This window comes from Rana temporaria, chromosome 1, assembly GCF_905171775.1.
Source record: "Rana temporaria chromosome 1, aRanTem1.1, whole genome shotgun sequence".
In the NCBI taxonomy this organism is placed as follows: domain Eukaryota; kingdom Metazoa; phylum Chordata; class Amphibia; order Anura; family Ranidae; genus Rana; species Rana temporaria.
The window spans coordinates 430,448,075-430,469,677 of NC_053489.1; the positions used below are offsets into that span (position 1 = coordinate 430,448,075).

At 39.4% G+C, this 21,603-nt stretch overlaps 1 protein-coding gene across 1 annotated transcript in view; it reads right to left on the reverse strand.

Moving 5' to 3' along the window:
* The window catches only part of LOC120915216 (fibrillin-2-like), a 190,197-nt gene that overhangs the window by 60,971 nt on the left and 107,623 nt on the right, over positions 1-21,603 (reverse strand). Inside the window, exons 7-9 of the mRNA XM_040325539.1 lie at positions 11,865-12,062; positions 4,949-5,074; positions 2,270-2,395 (exon numbers count right to left, since the gene is read on the reverse strand). Coding sequence (XP_040181473.1) covers positions 2,270-2,395; positions 4,949-5,074; positions 11,865-12,062 — 450 coding nt within the window. The remainder of the gene's footprint in view (positions 1-2,269; positions 2,396-4,948; positions 5,075-11,864; positions 12,063-21,603) is intronic.

A 21,603-nucleotide genomic window follows, 5' to 3' on the forward strand; every position in this document is an offset into this window, starting at 1 on the left:
AGTGAAGGCCATCCAACACATAGAGCATTTGACTGCTGCTTTTAGAAACAACATAGAGGAGCACAACACGCAATGCCTTCCATTCACTCTCTCAGTCCGCTTCTTCCTCTACCCCTCTATACATTTTTTTTCTCTTTCTTGCTCCTCTCTTTTCACATCCACCCTCTCCCCTCAGACATCCTAGGATGTTACTCCCCATTTTCAAAAAATATTTTTAAATGTTTTCTGATTCGCATTGATACAGTGGGAATGGCTGCTCGCAGACCATGAGTACAGATTTTGAATCTTGTACTCCAACTAATTTTGCAATCTTCTGTACATTTGTCTATGGTTTTCTAAATCTGTGCTGCTGATGATTTTTCTTCATTGTCTTGTCATGTTGTGTTATTTTGACACATGCCAATAAATAAAGAATGAAAAAAAATATATAAGAGTAATTTAATGAGTACATCTGTTGAGTTTTTTTTCTATAATGTATTTATCCAAAAGACCTGCCCCTTAAGACAGGTCAGCGAGCAAAATATAAACCCGAAAAGGGAGTAAAAGAAAACCCATGTGATGAGGTAACATAGGATAAGGGCCTTGCTTCTCTGGTTGGTTAAACAGGCTGCTTAAGGTATGGTAGGCTCCCCAACATTGTCTAACTAAGCCCCTCAAGCACTGCCTGTCATACTTGTACGGCAAACTAGATCCCGCAGACCAGGTAGAGAAAAAAAGGGGAGGGGAGGAAGTATAGAATAATCGTGGGGGGACAGGAGGCAAACTCCTGCCCTCTGTCTGGAGAGCAAAGCGGGGGGGGGGGATTTTATGTGATACTGAGTATCAAAAGAAACATGCATAAGAGGAGGCTGTGGTGCTTTGATTCTAATGCCATATTTCCCCATTATTATGAGTTTGTATTGAGTTTTTTTTACCTACAAATAATTTCAGATTTGACTTTCACATGTCAAATAGGCCCATTCTCACACACAGTCAATATGCATTGCAACGCTGAGCTAAACCATTCAAATTGAAAAAGCCCTCAGGACCTAATAATATTAACGGGAACTGAGATGGAGTAAAGTGAAAACATCAATAATACACTTTCAATATTCAATCACATGCATTCAAAGTTTAAACTTTTTTTTTATGGAATCTGATCCTTTAAGGATTCTTCTTTCATCTGACACACACATCTACCACAAATGCATGATTTATAAGCACCCATGATCTTTACTAACTAATCAATGCACCATTATTTGGGTCAGTGTGTTGCTCTCAAATGGTCTTGTGTACTACTTGGTATATGCGTATCTTTAAGTATATATATATTCAACCAAGAGTGAAAATACTCTACAACTTAAATAAAAAACTTACACAAATGATAAGCTATTAATATTGAAATGAACTCAGACATAGCAATAATGAAAAAACAAATAGCAAAACACCCAGAGGTATGGGCGGGATCTAATTTCTCCTCATCCAAGCTGAGAACCCAGTAGCTGTGGAGGTAGAGAGGGGAGAAAGAGGGGCGCAAGGCAGCAGTATAGTGTAGCAAGTGATTTTATTTGGAAATAAAAACCCAAAAAAGTACTATTGCACTCACAAGCACTCAATCTGTATTCGCATGTCTCAGTGGAGAAGGTCTGTAGGCTCCAGTGTCTGGGGAGAGATGGATATGAGCCTCTGGGGTCCGCTGCAGCCGTAAATCTCTCACTGGAGCCAGTAAGAAGACTGATGGAGCCACCGCTGCTTTCCCTTCAGAGCACCACCGAGAAAGACTATCAGGAGTGCTGGAGCTTGTGGAGAGTGGAGATACACGTTTCAACAGTGGATGCCTTTGGAACACGTATCTCTACTCTGCACAGGCTCCAGCACCAATACAGATTGTGTGCTTGTGAGTGCAATATATATTTGTTTTTGTTTTTATCTCCTAATAAAACCACTTGCTACACTACTCGCTACTGGGTTTTAAAATTATACTTGTATAAGAGTATGTCAAATTAGTTACATGAATTTCTAGTAAATTTTTAAAAAAAATTATGATTTGCCCAAAACACAATCAGATCAATAGATTTGTATTATTTTTTTCTAATGACAATATTAATCATTTTAATTGTAATAATAAGGGGTTTATATTTCTCAATTCAATGGCCCACAATTTCACACACTAGCAGCGTTCTGATTACCAGGCTTTAATATAGCTTTACTTTAGCTATCCCCAGCACTGAGAGGAAATGAAAAATAAAAAGGTAGATGAAGAATGGGTTTTACCAATAGAACCACTTACCAATGCAGCGAGATCCATCAGGGCTTGTGGTAAATCCTCTAGGACAGATGCAGACATAGCTCCCAGCAGTATTGGTGCATTCCCCTCCATCACACACATTAGTTATTGTACTGCACTCATCAATATCTGTAGGGAGAAGGGGTAAAGTCATACTCTGAAATAGTCAAACTTACATCTACAACTGCATAATAAAAGGCATATGGCGGAGATCATGCACACAGTTCCGTACAATAGGATTCCTGCCAGAGATTCAAAAATAAGTCAGTCTAATCCAAGGTATACCAATAGCAGAACATTTAGTGGGCCCTCACTGGCAACAAAAGGGTTAGAAGTGAGATCAGACACTCAGACAAACCTTTGTGTGTAAGGCAGACGTGTTTTATGGTCGTCTAGCATGGATACCACCTTCTGTTTCCTAGATCAACCCAGCTCTGAATAGCAGCCAAAGTCATTAAGCCGTTCATAGGCTCTTCCCATCAAATGGGAAAAGCAGTTTTCAGTAGCCAGAACTGATGGTTATGTGGATCAGAGTACAGGAAACAAGACCAATGTCATATTATCTTAAAAAAAGTATGTTTGTCTTTATTGTGAAATTGCATGAAGGGCCACAAAGAGGAAACTGAAGTGTTATAGGATGCAAATATGGGTGCCATAGGGCGGACTAGTATACAGTAATATACATCTTTGGCAGAATACACAAGTAACAGTAAGAATAGTTAAAGAGATGTGTTATGTTTACCATGTAAGTTGTGCAATGAATTATAATTTGGGTATTTGCAGAGGAAAATGTGTCAAGCTTTTAGGACCCCTGTCAGGCAATTTATTTAGATTTAGTGCAATTCTGTGAATTCTACTATATTTAGCCATTTAAGATATGACCTAGATCCACAAGTACTTTTCTAAAAAGCAAGGCAACTAGAAAATATGTATATTTAAAAATGCCTATCTAGATAGTTAATACTAATTCTAGATCGTTTTTTGATTAAAATTTACACTTTACATAGAAGTAGTATCAATATAGTTTTATGCAGCTTCACGTACAGTATTTTTCTGAAGAAAAGGTCTATGTTACCTATTGACTGAACCAAAGGTATTTTTATGTTTTTATTTAGTACTATTATGCCTGTGAGAATGTCAAGCAATAATATCAATCTAACTTTTCGGACAGCACCTTCAACTAACATGGAAACTGAACTCCATCTACATCTAAATTCTGGCAGCTAATGGAATAAACTGCAACAATCCATTTACAGATTTTTTAGATGAGAAGTATTTATCCCTAGCATAAAAGTTGCAGAAGATAATAGCCTTAAGAAAATGAGAATGAAAATCTGCATGCCGCAAGACATATCTATTATGTAGCTTTACATTTTGTTTGGAGGTTAACTTGGGAGACTTAGGGGGTTGCCTTTTATGAGGTTTAACACTGATACCATCTAGATGGGAGATTACAGCCTTATTGTATATCTCACTTTATTGTAAACAATAATTTTATGGGATGATTTACTAAAGGGGCAGAAAATTATTATTATTATAATACAGAATTTGTATAGCAAGTTGTGCAGTACATACAAAATAAAGGGAGCAAGTACAGTTACTATACAAAGCCTGCGTACTAAAAAAATAGGTAGTGCTGTGCTATCTCAAATGCAAGCGTGCGTGTTAGAAAAAAATACAATCATTTCATCTACACAGTCAAACTTTTTGTTTAGTTTACAAGTCTTGGCAAGTTGTCCTGTCAATAACTATGTGAACAGACAATAGGAATATCAGTAATAGAGTTGCTGTTGACAGTCAAATTTAACAGACATTGGTTGATACTATCCTTTGGCACAATTACTGAATGACTACATCTGTAGCCAATTTTGAGATATTTTGAAAGAAACACATCACGCAGTTCTACTACAGACTGATGAGGAGACTATTGGACATGTTCACTCGAATCATTTCCAGGCAAGATTTGTTAGATGAAGCCATATGAATTGCCAATCACTTTACTGATGAAATTCATCACCTTACAATAAATTAGATGGGGAAGGGGGCGAGTGTAGGGGGAATTGGGTTTACACTTTATTGCAGAGAACTAGTTGATTATGTTTATTTCAATTTATACAAGTCTCTGGGGTTTGTTAGTATGATCAGAAGATGTGACAACAGCCTAACAGGGACCATCTTTTGACTCCATTTGTCATTAATATAGAAACAAAGCTAATATAGTTTGTGACCTTTTTCAGGTATAGTAGTACAGTTGCCCATCATTACAGTACTTAGTTAAAGCACACCAATGTTATATATCATCTTTTTGTTGCAATACCCCCTTTGGGTGAATTTCTAAATTATAGAATACATTCATCTTGTCATGTAGGCTATCCAACTCTCATGAGAGGTGTTCATCAGACTACAACCAGTAACATATGGTTAGTATAAGAATTAAACATATTCTCTTTCCAGAATTTATTCTAAATAAACTCTTCAAAGTTATGTGTAGAATATCTTCATAAGAAGACTGTCTTTCTTTATAAAGTGTCTAATATACATCATAATAACTATATGTATTATACCAAGTGGCAGACAGCTAAAACCACACAGTGCTGCAATGTACAAGGGGAAAACTACCATAACAGTAAACCCTATAAAGAAGAGTGTCAGTCTATTCACACCACACATCACTTATTTTACCTTCACACTTCTGGGAGGTCTCGCTCTGTTTGTGTCCAGCTGGGCATTTACACTCATAGGAACCAACTGTGTTAATGCAGTTACCACCCTGGCACAGACCAGGTATGGCTTGACATTCATCAACATCTGCAAAAAATAAAAAAAAATTACTTTTTTTAATCTCCACTGTTTTTATGTCAATGTTTATTTCAAGATAAGAAAAAAGTAACACTATTTTAACAAGTGAGAGGAAAGCATGGTGCATATCTCTCCTTTTTGCAGTTTATTAGTAAAGCAATTTTTAATACTGAGAAATAACTCATGTTATACATTTGTTCAGAACTCAAGTATTTCCTTATGCCTGTCCATGCTCTTGAACAAGCCATTAAGCCTAGTGGGAATTGTTCACATTGTGCTTGCTGGCATGTGGGCGATGTGGAAAACTGAAGACAGCTGTGTCTACAGTTCTTCACATCAGCAATCATAATCTAAACATTCCACAGTCAGCTGCAGATAACTGTTTACAAATGTAGACAGTCCCCATGGCAAGTAAAATTGGCAAAATGAAATAATTAAAGCCCTGATGAAAAAAATATTTGCTGTGTTTATTACTTATTGGCCTTTAATGTAATGGTTGGATTTACCAAAAGTATGGAGCTATACTATATGGCCAAAAGTTTGTGTAAACCTGAACATCACACCTATATGAGCTTGTTGGACACTCCATTTCAAAACCATTAATATAGAATGCCCCCAAATGAACTCACACACACTTTTTGTGGCTTTAACAACCTCTACTCTTGTGTTTCTGTGGGAATCTGTTCCCATTTAGCCAAAAGATAATTTTGAGTTCAGGTACTAATGTTGTAGAAGGTATGATTTGCACTTGGCATTCTAATCATCCCAAAGATCCTTAAAGGGCTCTGTGCAGGTAACTTAAGTTCTTCCACAGTAAACATGTCAAACCAAGTCTTTATAAACCTGGAGTTGTGAACACTAGCATTCCCGTTGGGACAGAAAAAGGCATTCCCCAAACTGTTGCCAGAAGGTTGGAAGTGTTTATTTGTTAAAATGTCATAAACAGTACCCTTCACTTAAAATATTATAGGGGTGTCCACATATTTTTTGGTCTTATAGTGAATATTTTAACATATTGCCATAAATAGGATGTTGAGGAAAGGTGACAGTTTCACTAATCTTGGGGTAAACTATTACTGAGCTGAAATGTAATTAATAATAGTAACGTTTGTTAAGTGGTCCACGTTTATAAAAAAAGTATGTATTAGATGTATAAAAAGGTGGTGATAAATTATTATTTAACAATAAAAAATATATTAATATATCATGATAAAATCGATATTGAGGTAACATGAACAGGTATTCCAACCTTGAGAACAGCTTCTACTAAATTGCTGATGAAACTTGAAACAAAATTAACCCAGCTCACAAAAACAGAAACAAAAATTAAAGTCATCTGAATTTAAAAAAATAATGCATTTAAAAGAATACCAGGTAGTACTATTTTGCAAAGCCTTGGAGGATTTTCTAGTTATATGGTTTCTGTAAAGTAACAGAGTGCACACTCAATCGCACTGAGACACAAGTCTGAAGCAAGCAGCCTTCCAAGGAAGTCAAGAACCTAACTTGCAATGCACAAAATAAAGCAAAGAATAATTAAAAATTAAGGCACTACAGTTTTCCTTCCAAGGATGCAATAGTAAAATCACTACACAGGATCTGAGTATAGGCACATTTGGAACAGTTGAATATAACCAGATGTGGAGAACAGCAGCAGGATTAAACTATGGATTACAAATTCCATCAAACATATGCTGCTTGGTGTACAAAGACCTCTCTGTTCCCCCCAAAAAACTGCATTGTTTTCCGAGGTTTCAGGGTATGCAGCCCTAAAATACAATAGAAAATTCCTTGTGAGGATTTGGCATTTTACCTGTCATGTCATGCCTGCTTCTCTGTGCTGAGTGCCCAACCACAAACCACAAAGTTAATAACTAAGTCTTATCTAACAAATATCTAACAAAAATTATTATTTTAGACTGTCAGATAATGGGATCTTCAATGTGGGGGCTAATCACTTGCACTATATAACATTTTCTAGAAAGGAATTTTTTAGGTCAGACATACATTAAAGTAGAAGTCCACCCTAACACTAGACATGTTCATGATGAAAGAATTTGGTTTGTTTTGATTCGTTAATCTAGTTATTTATTTTTATTAAATTCGAAAGATTCATTAAATTCCTATTCGGAATTTGTTTTATGACTTGCTTTTTCTTTAAATTTACCGATTTAAATTTTTTATTATTTGAAACCGACGGATTTTCCGTCGGGATAAACTCTGATGGATTTTTCCAACGGAATTCCGTTCAAGCTGTTATGCATACATACTGTCAGACCAAATTCCGACCGTCAAGAATGCGGTGAAATTCGACTTGATTCTGAGCATGCGTGTTTTTTTCTCCGTCGGAGTTCCCTACAGACAAGCGGAATTTCCGATAGAAATTTTTTCCATCAGAAAAAAGTCCGATGGGGCACACACACGGTCGGAACATCCGATGAAAAAATTCCGTCTGACTTTTTACATCGGAAAATCCGATCGTGTGTACAAGGCATAATAATTCTACTGGAGTTCAATGTAAAATTTATTTCAAATTTCAGTTGGGACAAATTTTAATTTAGTTAGCGGCAAAACACGGGACGCCTGTGCGTTCCATGTGGCTTCCAATAGCACCCCAATTCCGGTGCAATTTTGTCGCAATTCAGCAGGCGACAATCGCGCAAACAGAATCGTGGGACACATGTCGCCCAAAAGAAGTACAAGAGCTTGTTGCCCACCGAATTGTGGTAAAATTGCGCAGCGATTGGGGTGCCATTGGAAATCACATGGAACGCATGGGCGCCCCGCGATTTTGCCGCCATTTCGAATTGCGGGCGGAGTCAAGGCAATTCCACTCACAATTCAGAATGCAGAGATGTGAACGGAGCCTTAAGGTTATACTCAGATGCATATGTGAGCCCCACCTCCTGCATGAATATGTAATTTACAATCAAAGGCTTTAATTACTTTAACAAGTAGTATAGTAGTTCACCTGCTTGCTGCAAATTGTAAGTGTTGCATGTTCACAGTAGTTCAGAGGATTTATTTTGGTTTGAAAGGTATTGCAACTTAATACTTTAGTGGAAATCCTAATATTAGGTACTTTAGTGGGAATTATAAGTGGAAACCTCAAAATTTCTACAGAACCATTTCTGTGTCCACCCCCTAGCCAAAAGGCGCTATGTGATGTTCTCCAGTCATTCCAACAGCACTGCCCCTGTCCTGAAGCTATCCCCAAATTAATGGTCACCAAGTACAATGTAAATCAGTGATGTCCTCCAGCAGCATTGCCTCAACCCCGATGCCACCCCAAAGTCAACATGCACCAAACAAATAGAACACAGCGATGTGCTCCAGCAGCAGTGCTCAATTCCTGATGCCATCTGTGGTGAATGCTAACCAAGCAAGATTCAACACAGAGATGTTCTCCAGAGGTTGACAAAGTGGAGCTTTTGTCTGAGGCAAGCACATCACTAATATTAAATATATAGAACGTGTGAACTGTCTTATTTGTTGCTATAGGATTCTGTATGACCATAAATTGCATATACAGTATAATCCTATTAGCAGTACATACCGTACTTAGCAACATTTCCTTGACCAATAAGTGCAAATGTAATTTTCCTGTCAGTTGTTTCTTTGCCCACGACCGCAGCAAAGTCAGTTTTTTCTTGGATTAACATTGTGAATTAATTAATATGGTATGGTTGCTACATCTTGGTGCTCATAAATGTGTAAAGATTTAGCATATAGGAAGTATAGGGAGGACGACTTTTTGGGCTCTGCCTCTTGCAATTGACCAGATGGCACCCCATGACTTGCTACTACAGCCTCAATTGCTTTTGCAGATTGCAAACTTTTCTGCCTTGCCAAATGTAATAGCTGCTATGTCTGAGCACATTACTGAACCACATCACTTAGTAATTTTGTCTGCCTATACCAAACTGCATGGAATTTAAGAAAAAAAGCTAGACCCCCAAATGCCGGAAGACATAATTGCTAACAACTGGTTGTTTCCATTCTGATTGAAAGTGTTTCTGACCCACTCTGACTGGAATGCCCATTTGTGAATTGCAAATATGTAAACTTGTAAAACAATTTTGGCAGCAGCAGAGCCTTTAGCATAAACATAAAGGGGCCTGTGAAGCAGGAAGAGCTGTGACAATGTTTCTGCATCAAAAATCAGGACAAATTTGAATGCTCTGCAAACAGTAAAACACAACGGCACCACAAAAGACTGCACATAGCAAAATGTCTTAACACAAAACATTTCACTGCAGTTTAAAGCGGAATAAAGTATGTTTTATAGATTAGTCTACATGATGAATATTTTTATATACCAGTAGAAGTCACATGATCATGATGTTATAGAGCAAAAATAGAGCATGCAGAAAGCACTTTTATATTTTAAATGCATGTTTTCATTGCCGTCTTTTGTTAAATTCTGCTTTGTAGAAAGGTCCATAGAAATTGCATAGAACTCTCATCATTGTTCTGTGTACCTGAACACTATCAGTACTATTCAACATGGGTATGCCCAAAGGGAATTTTCTGTTACATTGTTACTTTAATCCAGTCACAGACAAACCACTTAAAAACGTAATACTTTATGTAATTATACCAACAGTGTAGGTGTGGTACTTTTAAGGCACAGCCTATTTTTGTAAAATATAACATTTATTCAAATTTACTTCAAATTATGTTTGTGGGCCACCCATCCTGACACTTGAATGCCTTCCAATTTCCTCCCTTTTTTTCCTTCCCTCTTCTTATATATATTTTTTTTATCCTTGCCCATGAGGGAGTCTCCAATATAATGTGTTAAACAAAAGGTTGTTATATTGCGATATAATCATTAAAAAAGTCTGACATTCTTCCTAGATGGCATGTATAGAAAGTCTGTATTGATATCTCCTGATAAAGAGGACCGTGTCCGAGAAACGCGTAGAGCTGTAAAGACTATTATATGCAAATTACTGCAGTACTGAGATCGACTGGTTTTATGCAACTGTATTTTTATTGTAGTCTGTTGTAAAGGTGGACTGAATATTGTCTAATTTTAAGTACATTTTAATAAATGTTATATTTTACAAAAATACGCTGTGCCTTTAAAGTCCCCTGCCTACATTATTGGTATAGTTTCCATGCATCAAGTTTAGAGATGTGGCACAGAAGTTGAATTACATTTCTGGTTTGACTTTATGTAATTAGTCAAATATTTTATATTGAAATTCTCTTTTCCAGGTGGTGAATTCCTTAACTCTAAAAGCCTTATGCATCGACATGTTATTACTAAGAACTGGAGTAATTTTATTTTCTCCATAGCCATGCAATTTAAAAGGCTAACCATATATTTGTTGGAAATAAATGTGCATTTATTATTTTTAAAGCATTGCAACCGTGGATCCATAAATATGGGAGTGACGTGAAACATGGTAAAAAAGGTGTAGCTAGCCATAACATTTGATTGGTAATTATGCAGAACTATGCACAGCTCTTAATGAGAACACATTAATACATACGGCCATGGATGTCTGTGTATAAAAATATGCACATTTCTAAGTGATAAGTAGCAGATTAGCAGCCTGTGTCCACTTTACAGTGAACCTCCTAATTGCATTTTTCCATCAACACAAGCCCAAAGCAAGCTGTATTTGCCCATTAATGCAAGTCCAAAGCCAGTCAATACAGGCTCTAGGACGCATGCTTTTTAGCAAACCTATTACATTGCTTAGAAGACTCACAGATTAGTGCAAGGTAAACACATTAATGTGCAGTTTGATTTTTTAACATGCTTTACCACAAACAAGCCTTTGTGGATATGCCTGATTCATAAGGTCAATAGATTTAAGCTGCATTTCTTTCTTTTTTGGAGGATAAAGCTGGCCCTCATCATTGTGATGCATTGAACACATCATTCTACCAGCAGCTTAAAGCAGTCAGACCAATGAAAAGCTCTTTCTGACTTTCCATCATGGGTTACTACACTTTGCACATTTTTGGCATCAGCGCCAAAGACTTTCAACCTATTTCTTCTCAATGCAGAGCAATTACCACTACTGGAGTCTATATAATTGGCTTCTGTCCATGACTTTAGTATTCATGCATGACTGTTTTAGGAAATGTAGCCCGTACAATACTCTATACTCTGAAAATACTACAATATATGGCAATACTATATACTTTTACCTCATTATAGTTTTATAGTTTCTTTCTGCCCTTAAAAAGACTACACACAGAGCCTCTAAGCTGCCTCCTATGGGTTAACTGGAAGGACTGAGGGATTTTAGGTGCAGCCCCACAGAGTCTAACATCCATTCCAAGCTTGTGATTATTGACCGGTTCCTGCTACCCAGTAGGTGCGGAAAGGAAAACTCTAAACAAAACTCAATTTACCTTGATTAATACAGCAATTAGCTACATATTTTTCCAAGTCATCCTAAATGTCTGAAATTTCACATGGAACCGCTTAACTTTAAAAAAGAATGGAAATGTCCCTGCTCTGTTCAGCCAAAAATAGTTAACCCATCTGTTACTATTCTGCATTTCTATATTTTTATGGAAACCTCACTTACTTTCACATAACTTAATCACCCATGGAAAGTCCATGGTAAAAGGATTTGTAACTTGCAAAAACATATGTTACAACTACCTAGCATGTAGTAAAGCTTCACTGTCTAATTTTAATAAGGCATTTGAAAGATCGGGAAAAATTAGACAACTAAGAAAAATGACACCGAACAGCAATGAACAGTACTATGCAAAAAGTGGTAGACAGTGGATCTTATATGTAGTCTTATATAGTTGTGTAAGCAATTACCTTGGCAGGCTCCAGTTCGAATATTTGGAATGAATCCTCTGCGGCAAGGGTGGGGTTGAGCAGGGCACATTTCACATGGGTGACCCCAGGCACGGCCAATGGTGGCACAACACAATGTCTTTGTACACACAATACCACTGAGCTGGCCCTGGCACATCTGGTTGCTGATTTGTGTGAAGCAAGGCCCAGTTCGGTAATCTAAGAGAACAAAAAACATAGTTATGGCAAGCCAAAGAAAACACATTCCCAACCACACACATTATTACTCAGTCACCTGTTTTAAAAGTTCACACAGATGGAATAGTGGTAACATTGATTACTACAACAAATGTTAGTATTTAGCAACCCACAGTATTTCTGAAACCATTAAAATACACTTGTCATGGCAGGAATATGTGGGTTGCCATTGTTGTCTCCTCCTGAAAACGCTAGTTCCTTAGATAAACAAATAGAAGTTAGAAAACATTTGGAATTATTTATCCATATAGTTTTCCAAGTCACTTCTCCCTTAAAAGAAACTATTATTAACCCCTTCAGTAAAAGCTCAGAGTGCTGGGAGCGCACAGTGAGCCCACTCTCAGTACACATGGACGCATGTGTACGGTGACTGGGCATTAAAGCTTGCTTTTCTTGGCACTGCATATATGCGTTACTTGGCCAGCAAGAGGTTACACATGCTAACAAGTGACCCTAATCCTCATCTGATGTTTGAGATCCTCTGATGCCTCAATGTAAATGGCATTACTTAAATTATAAATAAGATTATAACATTAAAAAAAATCGATAACTATATATAGGAAACACCTACTGCAGCAAGCACCTAGTCACCTCATCCTAAGCAGATGTGAGATAAATGGGTAATAGTGATGCTGCGCTGTGAGCTCTCTGTTATTAACTTAAGAATAAACTAAAGTGTGGGAGTGACGTCATCGCTACTCCAGCCAATCACAGCGACGGAGCCCATGATACCCGGAAGTAGCTTCGGGAGCAATGTTGCCAGCCAGAGATGTGTACTGGGACCACTGCGGGGGCTTCGATCTAAGGTGAGTATTTCATAATGAGCTAGTATGCTGTAGCCAATGAAAAAAATTACCAGAGAGGCTAAGATTTCAGCTCAGTGCATGTGAGGTTACAAAGACACTAGACTTCTGGCAGGATCTAGAAGTATTTTTAAGTACTCACAGAAAATGTACTTAGCCTTAAAAAGAGACTAATGCTGCCACCATATTTAATCTAACAAGGTACTGTTTGTAATCTGATTTCAAGCTGGTGCAAACTGTAATGTGGTACTGGCTGTGATTGGGAAAGAGCACTGTGATTTGTGATTACTACTGGCTGCAATCTGCACCTAGGTTTCTCCTGTATGTAAATACTACAGATATAATACAATGTTACTATTATATTAAACATCTTTCATATGTCAGAGAGGGCAAGTTGCTTAGACAAACAAACAACTATAAAGTTCTATTTGGTAAGGATGTAGAAATTATTAAAAAATGTGCCTCAGTCCAAACAAAAATAGCAGAGCAAACACAGCACTGTTTGTAATATTGCATATTGTGTCAGAATATGATCTCTATACTTATCCTGGTTCCTTATTCTGTTCAGCAAGTCCCTAGCAAAGGATTTCATGTGCTCAGCACTGCCTTGGTAGCAGTGGTGTGGCATAGGTGTGGCCACAGGGGAGGTTGACCTAGGCGCAAAATTCTTAGGGGCACAAAATACCTTGCAACCATTCTAGGATTTCAACAAAATCACAGTGTCCTGTGGATCCAGGCCTGTGGCCCAGTGCCAGAACAAGTTCAGTATGTGGCTCCACAAATTCACCTGGTAGGGAAACCCCCAGGCACCCGCATCACCTGCGGGTTGCACTGGGTCCCTAGCGCTGTGATTTCCCTTCTGAAGGAACTGGCATTGCCCTCTGTTGGTAGCCTGTAACAACAATACATGTCAGAGCTGAGGGAAGATAGGCTCCTCCTTGGTTCTAAAATATATCATGTGCAAGAGGAGGAGGTGCCAAGTTGATCTGAGGTCTGTTTTAAGGATTCAGGGTGGTAAAATTGCACTGGGGGGGGTGCATGTGACTTGGAGTGTGTGTGCTTGGGGGGGAGTTAACAATAATTTGTGCTGGGGGCAGTTTGAGAGGGGAGAGGATTCGTGCTGAAAGGAAGGGGGATAGGATTTGTGCTAGAGGGTGTATAGAATTTGAGCTGGGAGGGGGGATTTGTGCTAGAAGGGAACATTTTGGGGGAGAATTTGTGCTGGGAAGGGAGGTTTTTATAAGAGTGATCATGTATATTTGTGCTGGAAGGGGAAGAAGATTTGGGGACAAGGTAAGGAATAGATGTTCTACTGGGTATCATATACTGTATTTTTCGGCGTATAACACTCACTTTTTTACCCTGAAAATAGAGGGTAAACTGTGCCTGCATGTTATACGCAGGGGGCTGTGGAAAGTTTTTTCCTGAAACATAACTGTTAAAGTTAGGGTACGTGTTATACGCCTGTGCGTGTTATACGCCGATAAATACGGTATATATATATATATATATATAAATATATATATATACATACATATACACATACATATACACATATACACTGGTGGAAAGGAGTGCTAATGATCCACAGGGTGCAAAACTTGCTTGCCCTGGGGCTAGAAACCCACACTAAGCCACTGCTTGGCAGAGTTTTCTTGGTGCTCAGCATGTCCCTGGAAGAATGCGCCATATGTTGAGTGACCCTTATATTACATTTTTCTGACAAAGAATCTCAAATTCGCAGCGTGTTTATGGACAAGTGTTCAATGGGGTGAGCAGAGAAGCTCTCATATTGAGCATGTCTTTGGTAGTGCCCATCTTCCCTTTTGCTAGACATGAATCCAGCACAGTGCTCCATATGAATAGAATGTGCATAGCACAATGGCTATCTGCTGATTACGTGCCTGAAATTGTTCTTGGCATGTCCATAGTCGAGTGTTCCCCCAACAGAGTTCCCAATGTGGTCTACGTATCTGTATATACTCTGTAGGCAGGGTATTTGATGTGCTCAGCATGTATCTTGGCTTCTATCCATACCACAGGAGTTGATGCTGTGTATAGTACACTAACCATGCTTCTGTCTTCAGTGACAACTTTGGTTCAAAAAATACCAGCCTTATGAACTTTTTCATATTACTGACACTGGCATCAAGTCCAGTTTCAACTAGCTGAGGCCCATCTATGCATGTAATATGATAGGGCATAGGGCTTTGGTGGGGAATGGGGCAACCGGCAAATGTGAGAAGGTAAGTTGTAGCAGCTAGAGGGACAGGCTATCAACTTATCCTTACTTTGAATTTGACCTCACATTGAAGTAAACTACAGATTCAGTACACTTTTCCTAAAATGCAATTCTTAATTTGTCTATCTGTGAGTACTAATAAAATAAATATTTCAAAGTTCAGTCATCTAATGTCTAAGAGTGACTGTGTTCACTACGTAAACAACATTTACATTTTTTGCACTCTCTTTCAAATGAAGTGCTTTAAATGTCAAGACTTTTCTAACCTTATTATTTTTAATGTGGCCTGCTCATGTGTATGTGTTTAGCACATGTTGGTACATAATAGAATTATTCCTGTTTATAGTCTGGAAACCAAAGAGGCTGGGACACATCATTACCTATCAAATTTGGACACAAATAGCTCCAGGACAGGAAATGACAAGACAGTCAAAACAGAAGATAAAATGCACTGGGAAAATATGCTACATTGTACGACATGTTAAAATGCATTAATATAAATACGCAAAGATATCACAAAAATGAAAGTAGTACAGAATATTTGAAACTGATTGTGAGAACAGACACATAACATGGGTCCATTTTTTAAGAAAGATGCCTCAATAATATATTTTAATAGCATTGATTAAATAGGAAAGTATACAGTACATGGGTGAAGAGATGAATGCAATCCTATACTATTTTACTGAAAAAAAAAATAACAAAATGATTTTTGGTAGCATGGGAAGGATCACATTTTTGGAGAAAACGAGTTGCTAGCCCATTTTCCATTGGAAAAAAAATAACCTTTCACTGAAAGAGCTGTTGCAACCTCTCCATAAATGGCAAGAGGAAATTAAAATGCTTGCAATGTATATAAATCTTATACATCAAATAAAGCTGACAACCAAATATGGCCTTGGTTTTTGAAGTAAAATTTGAAGTAAACAACCGTTATCTTCCATCACATCCTGCATTAATGCTCCTCCTAATTCCAACACTTTATACAACACATGGACGCCAGCCAACAAAAACATCACTAATTTAATGAAACGGAAAAGAAATAAATGCAAGTAAATGGTATGTCTCGTATATGAATTTTATTTTGCTTAAATCAAGGGAAAGGAATTTTAAGTGGCTGTTAGACGTTTCGTTTGTCATACGTCTAGTAATGCAGTTCCTCTTCTCTCATAAGAACTTGACGGAAAGGAATTAGTCTAAGCAGGAAAAGCCCTGGAGAAAACTGATGGGGGTTTGTTGCGCTTTCTTGCTATCAGTTCACCAGGGTAACAATTCCCATGACTGTATTAATTGGGCAGTAAAATATCCCAGATGTAGCAGGAACACAGTCCCTTAAATCCACACCACCCCCTTCATACAGCAAACTTGTCTGCATGCAGAGTTCATGTTATGGAGAAAGTACACTTCAAAAATGACCAGTACAGTTCAGATTCTTACGGTATGTACAACATGCAGCAGGTTCCAATCCTAAAAAGCAACTTAAAGGAGTTGTAAAGGTAAAAAATGTTTTCCCTAAATAGCTTCCTTTACCTTAGTTCAGTCCTCCTTCACTTACCTCATCCTTCCATTTTGCTTTTAAATGTCCTTATTTCTTCTGAGAAATCCTCACTTCCTGTTCTTCTGTAACTACACACAGTAATGCAAGGCTTTCTCATGGTGTGAAGAAAGCCTCTTGAGGGGGGAGGGGGCAAGCAGGAGGGTCAGGACGCTCTCTACTATGCAGATAGAGAAAGGAGCAGTGCGTTAGTGGGCATCCTGACTATCTTGCTCTCCCCTCCCCCCTCAAGAGGCGTTCACCACACCAGGGAGAAAGCCTTGCATTACTGTGTGGAGTTACAGACAGAAGAACAGGAAGTGAGGATTTCTCATAAGAAATAAGGACATTTAAAAGCAAAATCGAAGGATGAGGTAAGTGAAAGAGGACTGCACTAGTTTTTAAAAAACGGATACGGATGTCAATTTCCACATCTGTTTTCATGTCCGCTGACATTCGTTTTTCATCAGTTTAAAAAAAACTGAATGCCCATGTTTTTGGGTGAAAAACAGATGTCAGCTGATCGGATGTAAGTGAATGTTGTCCGCTAACATCCGCTTTTCGTCAGTTCCGTTTTTTAAACAGTAGAAAAAAAGGGTTTTCTTCCATCTCAAAAAATGTAACTTTTTATTCAAAACAAAAAAAGTTATGCCTTTAGGTATACTTTGAGGCCTCGTACACACGACAGAGTTTCTCGGCAGAATTCGCAGAGAAACTCGGTCAAAACCCGGATTCTGCCGAGAATCTCTGTCGTGTGTACACTTTTGGCTCGATGGAGCCGCCGAGGAGCTCGTCGAGAAAATAGAGAACATGTTCTCTATTTTCTCGTTGTTCTATGGGAGAAGGCGGCCCGCCAAGCTCCTCGGCGGCTTCATCCCAAAACTCGACGAGGAACTCGACGTGCCAAGCACGTCGAGTTTCTCTGTCGTGTGTACGAGGCCTAAGACTTCTTTCACAGAGGTGCTTTTCAGGCGTTTTAGCGCTAATAATAGAGCCGGAAAAGCACTTCACAAGCCTCCCCAGTGTGAAATTCAGAGTGCTTTCACACTGGGGCGGTGGGCTTGCGGGACGGGAAAAAAGTCCTGCAAGCACATCTTTGGGGTGGTTCGGCAGCAGTGTATGCAGCGCTCCAACGCCGCCCTGCCCTTAGAAATGAATTGGCGAAGTGCCTGAAAAGCGCTTTGGCAGCACCTCAACACGGGCACTTTTAACCCCTTGTTAACCACTTCTTTGTGGTTGAAAATGCCCCGCTCCCGCCTGCAAAGCGGCCCTACAGCGCCGGTAAAGCGCTGCAAAAACGATCGTTGCTTTACCGCGACCGCTCTTAGTGTGTGCAAAAACTGTCCCTGACTACACATCAGGTTGCATGCTTTTCCTAAAGGGTAACATGTAATTCAGAAGCTATCACGAATGATCTGCTACAAAATCACTAGTGATTTTCTTGTCTCTGGCTTCATTACTTTCTGAATCAGTTTTTGAGGACTAAACTGCAAATTAGAAAGTCAAGGTGACAGTATATCTCCTGATTTGCATGTTTGATTTAAAGAGGAACTGCAGTCTGCTCACATAATTTGTAATAAAAACATCTTTGCCATTCTAAACCATTTTGCATATTATTTTATATATGTGGTTATTCTGTACTTGCCAAATATGCTGCAGAAATCTCCCTCCACTAAGTCTGGCTGCAACCATTTTAACTGTGGGCAGCTGAAGCTGCTGCCTGTTCACTTCCTGGATTTACACAGAGGCACACCTTTAGGTCTGCAGCTCTAATTGGCCCTTTTATGACTCGTCCCCCCTCCCATCTTGGCAAACTCTCACGGGATTGTGAGAGAGAGAGACAGACAGCTGTGCATGATGTCATAAGCCTAGGCTTATTACCAGACAAGAAACAGGAAGTGAGCTGTATAAGGTATTTAATGGCAGAAAAAAAAATGTTTTACTATCCAAAGTTAAAACAACAAGGGCAGAGGATTTAATAGGTGGAAAGATGAAAAAATGACTGAAGGTCCGCTTTAATTCTCTGCCTCACAAAGGCCATTGGCTTAGCATGACAGCAAGCATAGTTAGAACTTAGAAGGCATACAGTACATAATAAAAAAAATGCACTGCAACACATATAAAGTTAACAAGTATGTACTGTATGTCAAAGGTGTTTCCATAGGCACCAATCAACTATATGACATCTTAAAGGAACTTTATGAAGTGTGGACTGCCATTGATTAAATTCAGGGCCCACAGTTACTTGAGCTGGGTATGACATAAGAGCAATTATCCACATCCTTGTTCTGGTGTGTAAAATAAATATACTAAGGGCTATTTACATTATACAGGGGCAGATCAATCAGCATTAATGACTCCTCGGCAATAGAGAACTAAAATTCATCTGTTACTGATCTTACTTTTTCCTTGTGCATAAACATTTCAGTTTGTTTTAGGAAAAAAAAGAAACATTTTAGTTCACTAAAATTTCTCTGATCATCAATGCTCAGCTGCTTTTTACTTCTTTTTAAGTCATAAGGAGAAACTGAAAAATCAATAGTGTTTGAGGAGCAGGGCATCTATGTAGGTATGCACACTCTTTCCCCCCCTTTTTCAATGATTTTTATTGATTCAAATAAAATACAAAGCAGCTGAGCAATGATAATCCGATATTTTTTTTATTTTATTTTTTTACAGTATCTCCCTTGCTCTATATACATGTACTGTATATAGTCTCTTTATAGTGAACATAGGATACAATCTATATCTAGTATATAATCCTTACCAATGGTTTACATAATACACCTAACAACTGCACTTTTAATCTTCCATCAGCTTATCCCCCACAGTTATTACCTTTTGCACCACTTTCCCCACCCTATTAGATTGTAAGCTCTTATGAGCAGGGCCCTCATGCATTTTAGCGCTGCACAAACTGTTGGCGCTATATACATCCTGTATAATAATAATGATAATAATAGTAATAATCTATAACATGACATTACAGTATATCTATTTGATAAATGCAAAAAAGCCCCTATTGATCATGACAAAGCATTGAAAAAAGAATAATTTGTGGTGCCGCATACCTTTGTGTACATAATAATGACACTCAGCACTGGTGTCAGTTTCCGCACTAAAAACTCCCAGCATTTGGTGTCATTTTCTGCAATAATTTCCCCCAGCATAGATGGGAGGATATCAGGTTAGACAATTCCTAATGGCTCAGTCCAGTAATGGATAACAGGCCCTCTTACCAGACCTGGTGAAACCGCAACAGTGATCCCTCTGGCTGGACGTTCGCTCACTCTTGGTTGCCTGGGGTGACTCTAGTCAGTAGTGTAGCATGCCTGTACCCTGGCAGCGGCTCGTTCTTTCTCCCTCTCTGGTCGTGCGGGTACAGCTGGGTTCTCTCTCTGGTCATGCAGGTACAGCGTGACTCCCTCTCTGTTTGGTGCGGGTACAGCGTGTCTCCCTCTCTGGTTGGTGGGGGTACAGCGTGGCTCTCTGGTTGTTGCGGGTACAGCGTGGCTCTCTGGTTGGTGCGGATACAGCGTGGCTCTCTGGTTGGTGCGGGTACAGCGTGGCTCTCTGGTTGTGCGGGCACACCGTGTCTCTCTCTCTGGCTTCCCCCAGCATGAGCACAGTATTCTCTTTGTTCCTCTTGTAACCCCCCCCAGCAGAGTGCTTGCATGCTGGGGGCTTTAGCATGGCGTCTGTGGACACGCTGGGGCCGCCACTCTTAAGGGACTACATTTCCCATGATGCCCCCAGTCCCCAGAGTCTTCTGATTGGCCCTCTGCTGTGGCCAATCATGGCGAGGAAAGCAGGAAGCAAAGCGGCGGCACGGCGAATCCAATTAAAGCCGCTCAAAGATCGCTAAAAGAGAGAGAGAGTGGCTCTAATTGGATTTGCCGTGCCGTCGCCTTGCTTCCTGCCCGCTGTTTTTCTCCCCGAGGATCATGGCACTGGTTTCTAGGGGGGGGGGGAAGCGCCCTCCCTTGCCCTATGGAATGGACGCCCATGCCTGGCCGTGCACTTAGTGACGCTGGGATTCTGCTGTAAATGTATCAGCGACAATGAGAGTGACACCGACAATCACTCAGCCGACAGGGAGCTGGCAATGGTGTATCTGCTCACTCGCCGGAGGCTCTCCACACCGCATTGGGAAAAACTCCTGCTCACATTACCCTGAATGGCTGGGTCCCTGCACTCAGCTGAAGGTTCCCAAGAGAGAGACTCCTCTCCAGACCAGGCTATTTATGTCCTCACATAGCATTCTTGTCTTTCTCCCAGCCGGCTGGAACTTGTAGTCTACAGCAGTCAGGCTCCAATGCAAATCCTGGCTCCTCAGACCACATATCCCACAATCCCCTGCTCTCAGCTGTGGTCTCTGCTTGCTATGCATTCAGAAGGTAATGACACAGTGCCCAGTCTGAACACTAGAGGGAAACAGGCTCACTGCAGCTGGTGTTAAAGAATGTTCCAATTAGCAAGCACCTGTCTGCATATGAAGAACTAGGAAGAACAGTTGAAAGAAAATGGTATGTTTTTTAACACACGTATTCATATAAAACAGCAAACCACATATACACAAGCTATCAATAGCTACCGAGATTTTAGTTGCTGTTTTTGTGACTTCAAAATTCACAAAAGTTACTTGCATGGCAAGTAAATTTCCTCACTTTAATTGCAGGTTAAGAAAATGCAGAGAATACTGTTAACCAGAGATAAGTAGTTGTGAAGAGAACCTTATTGCCCTCTTCGCCAAACTATCTGCTCACACCATAACTGTCTGATATCCAGCCCAGTCTTTTCAACCACTTGCTTACTGGGCACATATACCCCCCTCCTGCCCAGGTGAAATTTCAGCTTTCGGCACTGCGTTGCTTTAACTAACAATTGCGCGGTCTTGCGACGTGGCTCCCAAACAAAATTGAC